General features: G+C 34.2%; 1 protein-coding gene across 1 annotated transcript in view; it reads right to left on the minus strand.

Moving 5' to 3' along the window:
• The window catches only part of GBE1 (1,4-alpha-glucan branching enzyme 1), a 297,920-nt gene that overhangs the window by 75,593 nt on the left and 206,477 nt on the right, over positions 1–15,850 (minus strand). The window contains exons 9-11 of the mRNA XM_029213759.1: positions 12,202–12,329; positions 7,808–7,906; positions 2,198–2,308 (exon numbers count right to left, since the gene is read on the minus strand). Coding sequence (XP_029069592.1) covers positions 2,198–2,308; positions 7,808–7,906; positions 12,202–12,329 — 338 coding nt within the window. The remainder of the gene's footprint in view (positions 1–2,197; positions 2,309–7,807; positions 7,907–12,201; positions 12,330–15,850) is intronic.

Genomic DNA, 15,850 nt, shown 5'->3' on the forward strand with positions numbered 1-15,850 from the left:
TGTTTGCCATCTAATCTAAAATTAGTTTGTTTTATATGAAAATATAATAGTTGACAAATGGGGCAGGTTAACTCAGAAACACCCTGAGCAGCAGAAGAGGCCTCTTAACGATCTGAATTATTTATGGTTAAAAACAGCTAACTAATGCCAAGTGTTATTTATTGACAAAAAATTATATATAGTGAAACATAGAGACCAAACCATAATCTCCTCACCCTATTACTGTATGATTATTTTCATTTTTAGAAAAATATTTTTACTTATAAACCTATTTTAATCTCTAAGCTATTTTCACATATATATTCATATTTACAATTTTTTATCAGGTTTAAAATTCAGTATACATTTGCTTTTATAGAAAGAACTAGGCAATTTGCATCTTTTTGTACATTCCCAACAATTTGTAATACAAGGCAGAATTATGTGGATCTTTAAAGTATGAAATAATTCTTGGTAAATCCATACTGTTTCTGTACATTTGGGGAGAAAAATTATGAAATTAACCTACCAGTTTCATCTTCAATTTGTTTATTCCACTCATTTATTTATTCTTTTATTTATTCATATAAAATACACATATATTGGGAGCTCAAAACATGCTATAACTGCTAGGAGTTTGTAATAGAAAGATATCATTTATGCATGCATTTTAATTTTCATATTGTTATGTATTTGGCAAGGGATTCCCCCAATCTTAAATTAATACTACTCATTTCTTATTTTGTTACGTTTTGGTTCTGGTTTCCTCATAGGTATTTGTTTGATCTTGCTCCACAGCCAATTTAAGTTGAAAAGAAAGTACTGCTCCAACTAGGAAGATGCAAAACTTAATATATGTCTACTTTATGAGTGAGCAAACATTCTGTACAGGCCAAACAGTACATAGTGTAGGCATTGTGGGCTCCTTCCTCAGTCTCAACTACTTAAATATACCATTATGGCTCAAAAGCAGCCATAGACAATAGGTGAGTGAATGAACATGGCTGTATTCCAATTACCTTTACAAAAACAAGCAGCAGACAGAAACTGGCCCATGGGCCTTGGTAGCTGACCTCTGGTCTACTTATACTTTCTTAACAGTTCAAGGAGACACCTGAAAAACTACTGTCTACCTTAAATTGTCAATTTCTGCTGAAATACCGAGGAGCTTATTGGTTTAACTTTAATTTTCTGAATACACATACTGCAAATAATTTCAGACAGTTTTACTGTCTTTTTAATGTATAAGGAGTTCATTTTATGTTGTTTATGCTGGTTCATAGGCTTTATATAACTGAATGGCCATTTCCTGCATTTATTTATGTTTATTGAGTGACTACGAGGAATAGCACAGTGCTAAGGCTGGAAATACAAAGGTATCAGAAGCAAATTTTCTGCTTAAAATGTGATGAGAAAGTGAAGAATGGGGAAACTATTTTTTCCCTATACACCTGTATGAAGGCTTCAAGGAGAGTATGTCTGAGCCAGGGCATTAGGTCTTCACACGAGCTTCCCAGGTGACGTAGGCATTTGCAGGTGTGTGGGGAAAAGTACAAGATTGGAGCAAGGTTGACCTACTCAGGAATGGGTGGAAATTTAACAGTATTGAAGAATAGAACTCTTGGAGAGTTGAGCAGAGAATAAACTTTGGCATGAGCCAGGATATGACAGGCTGTGAATGAGAAGCTTTAACCAAAAGATCTGGGTTGACAAAATTAGCTTTGCCCTTTGGAAAATACCTCAGACTACATTACAGAGGATGGACTAAAATCAAGAGGGACAGAGGTCAGGGCGATCAATCAGCAAAAGATTTCAGTGACTGAGAGAAAAAATGATGAAAGCTTGTGAAAAGGCATAAAAGAAAACCTTTAGAAGGAAACCTAAAATGGAAATTAAAATTAACCTGGATTAGCACCAACATTCCTCTTGTGACAACAAAGGAAAACATGTAAGATAACACTTGAAACTGTCATTCACAATCATTTAATTACAGTTTGGCAGGGTAAAAGTGGTACTGCATTTTGAAGCTGGAATTTATGGATCTACAAAATAATTTTTAAATGTTTTTCAAGTATGAATAGTTGTCACATAAAATAGACAGATAACACATTACATTAGCTGTATTAAACTATAGAAATTTGTACTGTGATATGTTTATAATTAGGTATGTTAATAAATACAGACAGAGACAGAATGGTTTATACACATATTAATTTACCTGATCATGGCTCTCTGCATAAGCAATGCACTTTTCAAGGTAGCGTCTGTTTGTGAGTGTATACACTATATTGCCCATATTCCAATCTTCATCTTTATATTCTTTAAGTAACTAAATAAAAGACAAAAAATAATTCCAATACACCATTATCATCCTTACTTTAAATCCCAGTCTGAGGGTATATATCATATCAATCCAAATTATTTAAGATGCAGATATAAGCACACCCACAGAGCAAAAATATCTTTGTCAAAACTTTTACTGAAATCACAGCTTTTATACAGACTATCCAAATGACAGTGGTGTTGCATGTGTGTGTGCATGTGTTTGTTTTTCTGCAGATGATTTGATCACTGCATTTTAGGATTTTTGTAACCTTTTTCCTCTGTAATAGCTGCTACTTCTTGATTAATGACCACAGTGAAGTGTTGTGCAGTATGTCTTTCCGGAACTTCCACAAGGTAGAGATATACTTGCTACATTTTTAGGTTTGAATGAAAAAAATAAATTAGCATGAATAATGCCTTGTTCCATTCTTAAAAAAAAAATTAAAACAACTGTTATTTCAAAGTATAAAGCCTAATTATCATGAATAATTATCATCTTAACAGACCACACATTTTTGTTTCCACTTCAGCTGCTACTCAGTCTCCAGTGTGGCTTCTGTGCCACTAACACCTCTTCAGTGCAAATGACCTTGCCAAAATCTCAGACTATGATTGTCTCCTAGGTCAGTAATTGCTCTTTCTTAGGCAAATGCTTGCAGTATATGATGATAATGCTGACCCTACCCCTTCCATAAAATGCTTTCCTTCTTAGTCTACCATTGCGAAACTCTTGACTGTTTTGTTTTGTTTTGCAACCACTCTAGACATCCTGTAAAATCCCTTCCTCTGCCTATCCTATAAAAGCTGGTGCTGCTCAGAGTTAATAGCGTAAAAATAGCCTGTCCTTTTACTCAACGCATTCTTTCTAAGTGGGTTCATTTCTCTTGTCCAAAAGTGTCAATGGCACGCTGATAGAAGCAGAATTCTAAAATGGCCCCTATGATTCCGGCTCCCTCAGATTCACCATCTTTGTATAATCCTTAACCTGGAGTGTGGGAGGGTCCTTTGAATATAATGGGTGTCCTTAGAAGAAACTGTGAGATAATAACAGTAATGTTTTAAGTTGCTAAATTTGTGGTAGTTTGTTACACAACAATAGAAAATTAATGAAGATTTTGGTACAAGAAATGGGGTTCCAGCCTGCCTGTATCTTCCTTTGCATGTTTTTTTTTTTTTTTTTTTTTTTTTTGGCTCAGTGGAATTCAGAGGTGCTTAGCCATCCTGCATAATTGCATTGTGAATCACTGAGAACCAGAGGACAGGCTGTATTAGGCAGACTAATGGCCACCCACAGGTGTTTACATCCTAATACCCAGAGTCTGTGAATATGTCACCTTACATGGCAAAAAGGACTTTAGAGATATGTTGAAGTTAAGGACATTGAAATGGGTAGATTGTCCTGGATTACCTGGATGGACCGAATGTAGTTGCAGTCATCTTTCTTAAAAGATGCCTGAATTGTCAGAGTAAGAGAGAGATTTGAAGATGCTACCCTGCTGGCTTTGAGGATGGGGGAAGGGACCATGGACCAAGGAATACAGGAATACAGGTCCATGCTTTCACAGGCTTTTAGAAGCTAGAAAAGTCAAGGAAACAGAGCCTCCAGAAGGAATGCATCCTTACTAATGCCTTGATTTTAGCTTAGTAAGACCCATTTCAGATTTGTGACTATATGACAGTAAATTTGTGTTATTTTAAGACACTAAGTTTGTGGTACTTAGATACAGCAACAGTTTGAAACTAATGTATAGACCTATACAAATATGCTCAATTAAGTTCAACTACTGTGTAAAAACAATTCAATGGAAGTAGGTTCAATGGACTTTTCAACAAATCATGCTGAATGAGTTAGACATCTATAGGCAAAAGAAAAACAGAAAAAAACACTTACACGTTGACTGAACAAAAACTAACTCAAATGGACTATGGGTTTAAATATAAAAGTAAAACTATAAAATGTTTAATAGAAAACATAGGCGAGTCAAAGAATTCTTAGGCTTGTCACCAAAAGAGATCTCTAAAAGGAAAAAAAAAAAAACAAATTGGCCTTCATCAAATTTAAAGGAAACAAAGAACTTTTTGTTCTGTGCAAGTCCACATGAAGAGGATGAAAAGACAAGCAAAGGCTGGGATAAAATATTTGTCAACCACATACCCCCCCACAAAAGAGTTGAATCTAGACTATATAAAGAACTCTCAAAACTCCACAGTAAATAAATGATCCAATTAGAAAATGGTCAAAAGACATGAACAGACATTTCACCAAAGAGGATATACAGAAGGCAAATTAGCACAGGAAAAGATGTTCATCATCATCAGTCATTAAGGAAAGACAAAGTAAACCCATAGTGAGGTACTTCTGCACACCTGTTAGAATGATTAAAATAAAAAATAGTACAATAGCAAATGCTATTGTTCAATGATGTACGGAAATTGGGTCTCACCAAAGTGGCTGGTGGAAATGTAAAATAGTATAGCTACTCAGAAAAATACTTTGGCAGTTTTTTAACAAATTAACATCCAACCACTATAAGACCCAGTAATTGTACTTTGGGGCATTTATCCTAGAATAATGAAAATTTATGGTCATACAAACATATGTACACAAATGTTTATAGCAGCTTTCTTTACAAGAGCCAAAACCTAGAAACAATCTAGATGTCTTTTAATGGACAAATAATTAAACTGTGATACATCCATGCCATGGAATACCATTTAACAATGAAAAGGAGTACACTGAAGTAGAGTCACAGATATAGAAAACAAACTTCAAGTTACCAGGTGATAAGCAAGGGAGGGAGGGATAAATTGGGAAATTGGGATTGACATATACACACTACTATATATAAAATAGATAACTAATGAGAACCTACTGTATAGCACATGGTACTCTACTCAGTACTCTGTAATGGCCTATATGGGAAATGAATCTAAGAAAAGAGTGGATATATGTATAACTGATTCACTTTGCTGTATACCTGAAACTAATACAACATTGTAAATCAACTATACTCCAATAAAATTTTTTTTTTAAAGTTGAAAAGGAATAGACTACTGATACATGCAAGAACCTGAATGAAATCCCCAGAGAATTCGATTGAGTGAAAAATGGCAATTCCAAAAGGTTACATACTGTATGATTCCATTTATATAACATTCTTGAAATGAAAAAATTATAGAAATGGAGATCAGATTAGTGGTGGTCAAAAGTTAAGGAGTGACTGTGGGAAGAGGGAAGTGCGTGTGGTTATAAAGGCAACATTTGGGAAACTTGTGGTAGTGGAAGTGTTCTATATCTTGACTATGTCCATATCACTATCCTGGTTGTGATATTGTACTATAGCTTTGCAAGATGCTACCATTGGGGAATACTGTTTAAGAATTCACCAGATCATACTGTATTATTTCTTACAACTGCATGGAAATCTACAATTATCTTAATATAAAAAGAGTAATTAAAAAAACTATATATAATGAAAAATACCAGATGCTTAATAACTATTTGGTGGAATTAATAAATGAATGAATTCAATTAAATACCTATATTACCTTTACATGAACACGTCAGTTATTAGATAATAAAAATGATCAAATAAAATGAAAGAAGATACAGCAAATTTGGCATATTTTAGATAGGCAAATATTTGTTCAGTAAATGACTAAACTAATATGATATCCCAAACTACTGATTTTGAACTCTACAAGTAGAAAATGGTAAATAATTTGTTTCTGAACAACAAAAACATGAATGAAATCTAGCATTCTAATCTAATGCATACTCTATGTGTAGATAAAATGCGTGACACATACATTCTGAATAGCTGTCATTTCTATCAATACTCGTGTGTTTTATTGACATTTGAAGGGATGATAATCATTTATGGAATTTTTTTTAAATGCACAAATTATAAAAGGACTGGAAAATCACTGAGTTTTTAAAAAAATATTATTTTAACTATCTCGTCTTATTAACTAAGGCTCCCACTTTGGTGATGAAAAAAGATGTTAAGTAATTACATAACACAGAAGATGATATCTGTCTTCAGAGGCTTTACAAACTACAAAGACAAGATGGCCATATCCTAAACAGAGGACAATACATTTTTTTCTATTTATATGACGTACTGCATAGTATAGTATCTTGAGCATACAAGGTACTGAAATGTTTAGTAAGTTAAATTTTTTTTAAAACCTGACATGATTGCTCAGAGAAGGAAATATCCTACTGGGAGCCATGACTGACTGGAAAATAATTCTAGGTTGATGTACACCTTGAAATATCCTGGAATTTGCCCAAAGACTGGTGAAGGCTTTTCAGTTAAAAAAAAGTAAGATTTGGCACTTGTGAGGGGAAAAAAGTCTGTGTGGAAGATTAGAAATAATAAAAGATGGTGGGTGGATAAAGAACCTTCAACTAAGGTAAGAAACTTGAAGACCACAGCATTTTTTTAAGGTAACAAATACAAAGCAACTTTCCCAGGTATTAAAGGTGGAACACACATTTGTTTGTTCCTTTGATTTCTAAGTCTAATCGCCTCTGTAAAACCCTTGCTTTTCGACCTGACAATGTTTACGAAATCATTATAGATGGAGAAGCGGAAGTTGTGCTGGTAGAGTTTTAATGTCACAGCTGCGCACTGCCCAAATTGCCTAGGGATACAGAAAAGGCAATTAAGAGATGATTACAATAACTATTTCCTTCAGAGTAGGCTTTATGTTTTTTCTGTGCAAAGTTAAGCTCTTCTACCGTTGTGATCTCATGGCACCTGTTCATGACTGTACTAAAGGGCTTAACAGAAAGCAATGATTATTTGATACGTATCTGACTCCTTATACATATTCAGCCTATAATTAAAGACTTGGCCACTCAGAAATGTTCTACATCAAATCTATGTAACAACTTTAGTCTTTTAGACAAACATAAAATGAAACAAAATATAATCCAAACTACTTGAACTGTCATTAAATTTAATAAAATTGTATTAGAAATCATATGCAAGGTGTCATGTACAATTATTCATTCCTAGTGCCTAACACATGGTAAGGACTTTTAAATGCTAAATGAAGGAATGGATAAATCCAAATCTGTTGAGAAAAAAACCATACTATGAAGCAAGTACTGGGAATTAAGGAGTGGCTTCTACATTAATTGATGATTTGCAGGCAGAAATGGATGCATTGATGAAGTTTAATGTGTTTTAAATATAGAACACCAAACTTTCATATAATTGCATTGATAAGGCAAAATTCCATTTACACAGCTAACATCAATCATATTTTCTCTGTGCCTGCATAATGCAAGTGTGAATACTTTAAATTAGAACTTTTAGAAGTTTGAGAGGCACCTTATTAAAAAGCACAAGAAGCAACACACTAATGAGAGAATACTTCAATTATATCTGTAACTACTGATCACAACCAAGAAATAAATCAAAGAAATAATAAATAAACCAACATAATACATAGTATCCGCAGGAAAAAAAATTTTTGCATGAAACCTTACCTGGATCCATTTATCTGGAACTGCCATGGCTAATCGATAGTCAAAGCCACCCCCTCCCAGGGAAATTGGAAAACACAGAGCTGGCATTCCTGATACATCCTAAAATAAAGAGCATCAGAATTATCAGTTCATATTGCTTAAACTTTTACTATACATTCTTCTGACAGTAAAATCCAGGCCAATAAATACAAACAATAAATAGGGGCGAATACTCTTGGAGTACTTTGGTAGCATAACTGTAAAAGTAGATAAAATTGTGATAATGTATCTCATTTCCCAATAAGATTTTGTGTAATGCTTTTCATTTCAGGACAAATTTGATCTCTTTTCCTTAGTAGCACATAGAGAACACAAAATAGTAAAAGTGTTATTGTTGAAACATAGCTTCTTATACTAATTTTTGAGTACTATATTAACTACTGCTTTCATCAAACATAAAAATACATGTGCCATATATCTGTTATTCTTGTTCTCTTTGTATACAGCATGGACATATAGTGTATTTTGTGAGAACTTAGCTTCTGATGAAATGGAAAGTAGAGTTAGCACACTAAGAGCGAAGCAGCAAGATGGCTTTCACTATAGTCAGTTACACTTGGAAATGGTCTTTGAGGTTATCTAGTGGATTCTCTTCATTTAGAAGATACAGAAATCGAGGCTTATTGAGGTGAAGGGATCGCTAAAGACATGTTTCTCCATGGCAGAGCCAGGACTCAGACATCTGGCCTTTTGACAGGATCTTCCTACTGTCATGACACCACTAGATTGTCAGTAATCAAATAAATATACAATCAAACAGATAAGTAAAAAAATAATGGTACAAGGACCCAGATGCAACAAAATACATTATTATAACAACTGTGGTAAAATATGGGACAAGTACTAGTAATTCTAACTCCACAATATCTTTCCAATAAATTCTTTTCCTTTGCTCCATTTCTACAGACACTATCTTATTTAACCTACATTACTGTTTGCTTCAACCACTATATTTCCAAAGTTCCCCATCTCCAGTTTCTCTTTACCCTAATTGCTGCTGAAGAGTCTGCTCCTATCACTGCTTGCCAATAGCTTTCAATAGCCAACAATAAAAAACTCAAATTCTTCAATTTAAGATATAATTCAACAATTATACTTTAAGTGTTGACAATATAGTTCACTATTTGATTATCGGCTTCCTCATTCACTGTTAAAATTTAAGATCCATGGAGCAGGACTTTTGTTGCTGTTGCTGTTGTCATTGTCCACTGACATATGCCAGGAATCTAGAATAGTAGAAGAGTCGCTGGCATAAGGCAGGAACTCAGTAACTCCCTGCTGAGTGAATGCATGAAGGTGCTGCCAAGGATTTCAAGATACATAAGACATAATACTTGACTTGCTGGATTCATGAACTAGGACCTAAATGAACATGCACACACATACACTTATCACGAAATGACAACGTGCGTGGCTGTCATAATTGTTAGCTGAAGTACACAGAAAGTGCAAGTAAGAGACCTCTATCTTTCCATCGTTATTTTTACTATTTCATTTCAAATATTCAATACCTCATCCACTTTGAAACATTTACTCTTGCCTGTACTTGTCACAAGCTTTTCTGTGTGTGTCATTGCCCAAATTCTTCTTTGGATCATTTTCCTTACTTCCTATGAAAGACTATCACATACTCTGAGCTCTCTGAGACTTAACTGCTTCTTCTTCCACAACACCTCATCCTCAAACTTGTCCCACAGAAAAGCTGGATAAAAAGAAACATATGACCTCTCTGGACTTCCAAAATATGTATTAATTGTTTTCTAACGGAAGGGAGCTACAGTTAAGTATAGTACATGGTGGAATACATCCATAAGAAAGTATTCGTCAATAATATCTTATTTCTACATACTTCCTTATAGTTTATAAAAGTGAAAAAAGATGAATTAAAAAAAGTGAAAAGGGATGAATGTTTAACAGAAAAGAAACCATTTTAAAAGAATTATATTTATCAAAATATGTCACATTTTCACAGATATGATAGGTATTCAGTTCAATTCCTTATAAACACTGGCTGAATATGTATTAATCTCAGGCACCTGTGTTAGGCACTGGAATTACGGACACAATGCCTTCCCAAAAGAATTTTCGTAAGACCCAGAGTTTTCCTAAGACTGGTGATAAGATGACATTAAAGATCAAGATAATTTTTCTCAAGAAAGCATTAAGGTACAGTCTATATTCGGTCTACAAGTAGTTTTAGCAAATAGTTTGAAAGGAAATAGAATCTGCTAAGAAAAATATTTGGACACCAATTGGTCTTAACTCCTAAATCTGACTACTAGAAGGCTGCCCCATTAATGCATATGAGATATTTCTAGTTCTCTTCTGGAAGTACAGAGTTAATGACTATTCTTTTAAAATCTTAAAAGAAAAAAAAGAGTAAACATAATGGTCACTAAAATAAATATGCTTTAAATATAAAGGAGTTGATGCTTACTGACATAGGATATTAAAATGATCATGTATGTTTCAAATGAAGTTAAAATAGTTTTAATTCTTTAATATCTAAAGATGACTCATGACTATTCCAGAGGGGTAAAAAGCCTCAGTTATCAAAAAAATATTTTTAATTAATACAGCAAATATAACCATGTATAATAGTAGATATACAGAAAAAAGGCTTCAATTTTAATAACTATTATTATAAATAAATTCAAATTTCTACTACAGGACTTTATTATAACATTGCATTACTTATTCATTACACCACATTCCTTTCTTAAAAAATAAAGTTCATGAGGATCAATTCCACATTCTGAAGAGACTCTCACTAGACAGAAAAGTGATGTATTGAAATTGAAGTAGTTTTCAATTTAAGTAGAATAAATTGAAGATACTTCTTGTTTTAAAAATATCTAAAACCAAGTAATATAAAGTAGGCTAAAGTCTCCAAGTTTCCTTGGTAGAAACACTGATAATCATACAAGAGCTCCCTAGATGATGAAACTATTTTACTTGAAATGAATGGAAAGATCAATGTAACAATTTTAAGTTTCATGTATTAAATAATTACTTCTTTTTCTTCAGTACCCACTTCTGATTTGTGCTGTCATTAATTGTTTGTAGTAATTTGTTATATATAATGTCTCGGCTTCAAATTGCCATAAATATAATTGACAAAACTAATTAATTTTTTTGATGTTTAACAGATAATATTAAAATATATAAAGACAAAATAAAAGTTTAGAAGTACTAATTTACATTAAAAAATATTCAGCACAGAAAGTGTTAGCATAAGTACTAAAAAGACTTATAAGTTATGACCAAATATAGGTAGGTAGAGATTGTGAAACAATACAGAGTATCAAAATGGCATTGTAATTGTGGGGTTTTTAAATTTTATATGAAAATTTACTCCAGGAATTTAGGATCTATTGCTCTATCCCTAGAAGATATTTAGGAGGCAAAAGGTCTCTGTTCTCGATCCAGAGATAAACCAGGAAATCATATCACCTAGTTTGAGATTTGGAGTTTTGAGAAATGATGTATAGAAAAAAGGCTATACAAATAATAAACACTACAGGAAGGAGACTGTCACTACTGCATATCATTCCAATGAACAAAATGCCAAAAATGTGAAAATACACCTTAACTCTGACTCTTTCAATAGCCTTACTACTTTTATATGCCAACCACTACACTTTGTATAGAACAGTTTTAACACACTAAGTTCAATTTTAATAATAATTCCTAGTTAGAGGACTCACAAAACCAGAGGGACTTTACTACTAAATATAAATTAGCATAAGCATTTAACAAACTTCTTAATTTATCAAATTTATCACCAAGAGGGGAATTGTCAATTATGCATATACCGAATTATATCATTACAGTGCAGCTTTGGGACAGTTAATCATGAACCTTCAGTAATCATGAATAACTAGTGAACATTTGGCAATTTCAGAGCAATAACATAAACAAGAAAGGTAATCGCATCAGAACAAGAGAGGTTTCAGAGAAGCTCGCAGGCAGTGATCCATGCCATCTCTAATGATTAAACCAGAAAGGAAAAAAAAACTTAAATAGCCAGACGCATATTAATATTCAATTCTTTTCTGTGCTGAAGGTCACATGGCAAAAGGACCTGTCCACTGATTAGGGTATTTTACTTTCTAACCACTGGCAGTTTCTTTTTTAACAATGGAATAATGACAAGTAATTAGGGTACATTATCTGATAATAGGAAAACAGTGAATTCTGAATAATGTGCCACCCACACAAGGTAGCTGCACTATAGTCAGGGTATAATTCTACTTATGCAATTACTGACAACATAGAGATCATTCAAATATTGTATGCTGATAAAATGTTCTATTTTAAAGGGGGTCAGAGGGTAGAGATCATTATAGCTTTACCTCAGCTATTGTTATAGAATCTGGATACAGCGTGTGAACCAAATGATTTGCCAACATGATATAGGTCAAAGCGTCTTCATCTACTTGTAGTCCAAAATACTCATGGTAGTCACCGGAAAAATTCTGACCTAGAGAACAGAAAACCAATATGGATGCATCATGTTAGCATGTAAGTCTTAACTCTGCACAAATGCCTCCACCAATTAGATGGTTGATATCAGTTTTGTTATCATAGCAAAATGTCATGAGCCAGCAATTATATGATTTAACTTACAAAAGTACTCCATATCTACATTCAAAGTTCAGACAATCCTGCAATTCAATTTTTGTTTTACAAACACAAACAAAAACCCTGTGATTTACAATTTTAACTTAATTAGAAGTAAATTTTACAGGAGAAATATGAAGCAAAATGATACCAAAGAGAAGCCGGCTTCCCTGGTGGCACAGTGGTTGGGAATATGCCTGCCAATGCACGGGACACGGGTTCAATCCCTGGTTCGGGAAGATCCCACATGCTGTGGAGCAACTAAGCCCGTGTGCCACAACTACTGAGCCTGCGCTCTGGAGCCCGCAAGCCGCAACTACTGAGCCTGAGTGCCACAACTACTAAAGCCTGCATGCCTATAACTCGTGCTCTGCAACGGGAGAGGTCACGCAATGAGAAGCCCATGCACCGCAAATAAGAGCAGCCCCCGCTCGTCGCAACTAGAGAGGGCCCGCACGCAGCAACCAAGACCCAACGCAGCCAAAAAATAAATAAATAAAAGAAATAAATTAAAAAATAAAAAATGAGACCAAAGAGATTCATAAATTTTGTTTTAGATACATTTTTTGTCACACTAAGAGATCTTAATGTTAGCTAGCTCCTATTCAATCCCTCTGAAGAAAAGGGAGGATTTTGTCTGTTGGTGGGCATTTAGGTTGCTTCCACGACCCGGCTATTGTAAACGGTGTTGCAATGAACATTGGGGTGCATGTATCATTTTGAATTATGGTTTTCTCTGGGTATATGCCCAGTAGTGGGATTGCTGGGTCATATGGTAATTCTATTTTTAGTTTTTTAAGGAACCTCCATACTGTTCTCCATAGTGGCTGTATCAATTTACATTTCCAGCAACAGTGAAAGAGGGTTCCCTTTTCTCCACACCCTCTCCAGCATTTGTTGTTTGTAGATTTTCTGATAATGCCCATTCTAACTGGTGTGAGGTGATACCTCATTGTAGTTTTGATTTGCATTTCTCTAATAATTAGTGATGATGAACAGCTTTTCATGTGCATCTTGGCCATTTGTATACTTTCTTTGGAGAAATGTCTATTTAGGTCTTCTGCCCATTTTTGGATTGGGTTGTTTGTTTTTTTAATGTTGAGCTGCATGGGCTGTTTATATATTTTGGAGATTACTCCTTTGTCCATTGATTCGTTTGCAAATATTTTTTCCCATTCTGAGGGTTGTCTTTTTGTCTTGTTTATAGTTTCCTTTCTTGTGCAAAAGCTTTGAAGTTTCATTAGGTCCCACTTGTTTATTTTTGTTTTTATTTTCATTACTCTAGGAGGCGGATCAAAAAAGATCTTGCTGTGATTTACGTCAAAGAGTGTTCTTCCTATGTTTTTTCCTCTAAGAGTTACATAGTGCCCAGTCTTATGTTTAGGTCTCTAATCCCTTTTGAGTGTATTGTTGTGTATGATGTTAGGGAGTGCTCTAATTTCATTCTTTTACATGTAGCTGTCCACTTTCCCCAGCACCACTTATTGAAGAGACTGCCTTTTCTCCACTGTATATCCTTGCCTCCTTTGCCATAGATTAGTTGACCATAGGTGCGTGGGTTTATGTCTGCGCTTTCCATCCCATTCCACTGATCTATATTTCTGGTTTTGTGCCAGTATCATATTGTCTTGATTACTGTAGCTTTGTAGTATAGTCTGAAGTCAGGGAGCCTGACTGCTCCAGCTCCATTTTTTCCCCTAAAGGCTGCTTTGGCTATCTGGGGTCTTTTGTGTCTCCAAACAAATTTTAAGATTTTTTTGTTCTAGTTCTGTAAAAAACGCCATTGGTAATTTGAAAGGGATTGCATTGAATCTGTAGATTACTTTGGTAGTATAGTCATTTTCACAATATTGATTCTTCCAAACCAAGAACATGGTACATCTCTCTGTTTGTATCATCTTTAATTTCTTTCATCAGTGTCTTATAATTTTTTGCATACAGGTCTTTTGTCTCCTTAGGTAGGTTTATTCCTAGGTATTTTATTCTTTTTGTTGCAATGGCAAATGGCAGTGTTTCCTTAATTTCTCTTTCACATTTTTCATCATTAGTGTATAGGAATTCAACGGATTTCTGTGCATTGATTTTGTATCCTGCAACTTTTCCAAATTCATTGATTAGGTCTAGTAGTTTTCTGGTGGCATCTTTAGGATTCTCTATGTAGAGTATCATGTCATCTGCAAACAGTGACAGTTTTACTTCTTCTTTTCCATTCTGTATTTCTTTTATTTCTTTTTCCTCACTGATTACCATGGCTAGGACTTCCAAAACTATGTTGAATAATAGTGGTGAGAGTGGACATCCTTGTCTAGTTCCTGATCTTAGAGGAAATGCTTTCAGTTTTTCACCATTGAGAATGATGTGTGCTGTGGGTTTGTCATATATGGCCTTTACTATGTTGAGGTAGGTTCCTTGTATGCCCACTTGAGGGAGATTTTTTATCATAAATGGGTGTTGAATTTTGTCAAAAGCTTTTTCTGCATCTATTGACATGATCATATGGTATTTCTTCTTCAATTGTTAATATGGTTTACTCCTTTGATTGATTTTCGTGTTTTGAAGAATCCTTGCATCCCTGGGATAAATTCCACTTGATCATGGTGTATGATCATTTTAATGTGCTGTTGGATTCTGTCTGCTAGTATTTTATTGAGGGTTTTTGCATCTATATTCATCAGTGATATTGGTCTGTAATTTTCTTTTTTTGTAGTATCTTTGTATGGTTTTGGTATCAGGGTGATGGTGGCCTCATGGAATGAGTTTGGGAGTGTTCCTTCCTCTGCAATTTTTTGGAAGAGTTTGAGAAGGATGGGTGTTAGCTCTTCTCTACATGTTTGGTAGAATTCACCTGTGAAGCCATCTGGTCCTGGACTTTTGTTTCTTGCAAGATATTTAATCACAGTTTCAATTTCATTACTTGTGATTGGTCTGTTCATATTTTCTATTTCTTCCTGGTTCAGTCTTGGAAGGTTATACCTTTCTAAGAATTTGTCCATTTCTTCCAGGTTGTCCGCTTTATTGGCATAGAGTTGCTTGTAATAGTCTCATAGGATGCTTTGTATTTCTCCGGTGTCTGTTGTAACTTGTCCTTTTTCATTTCAAATTTTAATGATTTGAGTCTTCTCCCTCTTTTTCTTGATGAGTCTGGCGAATGGTTTATCAATTTTGTTTATCTTCTCAAAGAACCAGCTTTTAGTTTTATTGATCTTTGCTATTGTTTTCCTTCTTTCTATTTCATTTATTTCTGCTCTGATCTTTATGATTTCTCTCCTTCTGCTAACTTTAGGTTTTGTTTGTTCTTCTTTCTCTAGTTCCTTTAGGTGTAAGGTTACATTGTTTATTTGAGATTTTTCTTTTTTCTTGAGGTAGACTTGTATAGCTATA

Source organism: Monodon monoceros, unplaced genomic scaffold (assembly GCF_005190385.1).
Source record: "Monodon monoceros isolate NGI ecotype Baffin Bay Population unplaced genomic scaffold, NGI_Narwhal_1 Super_Scaffold_11, whole genome shotgun sequence".
NCBI classification, from domain to species: domain Eukaryota; kingdom Metazoa; phylum Chordata; class Mammalia; order Artiodactyla; family Monodontidae; genus Monodon; species Monodon monoceros.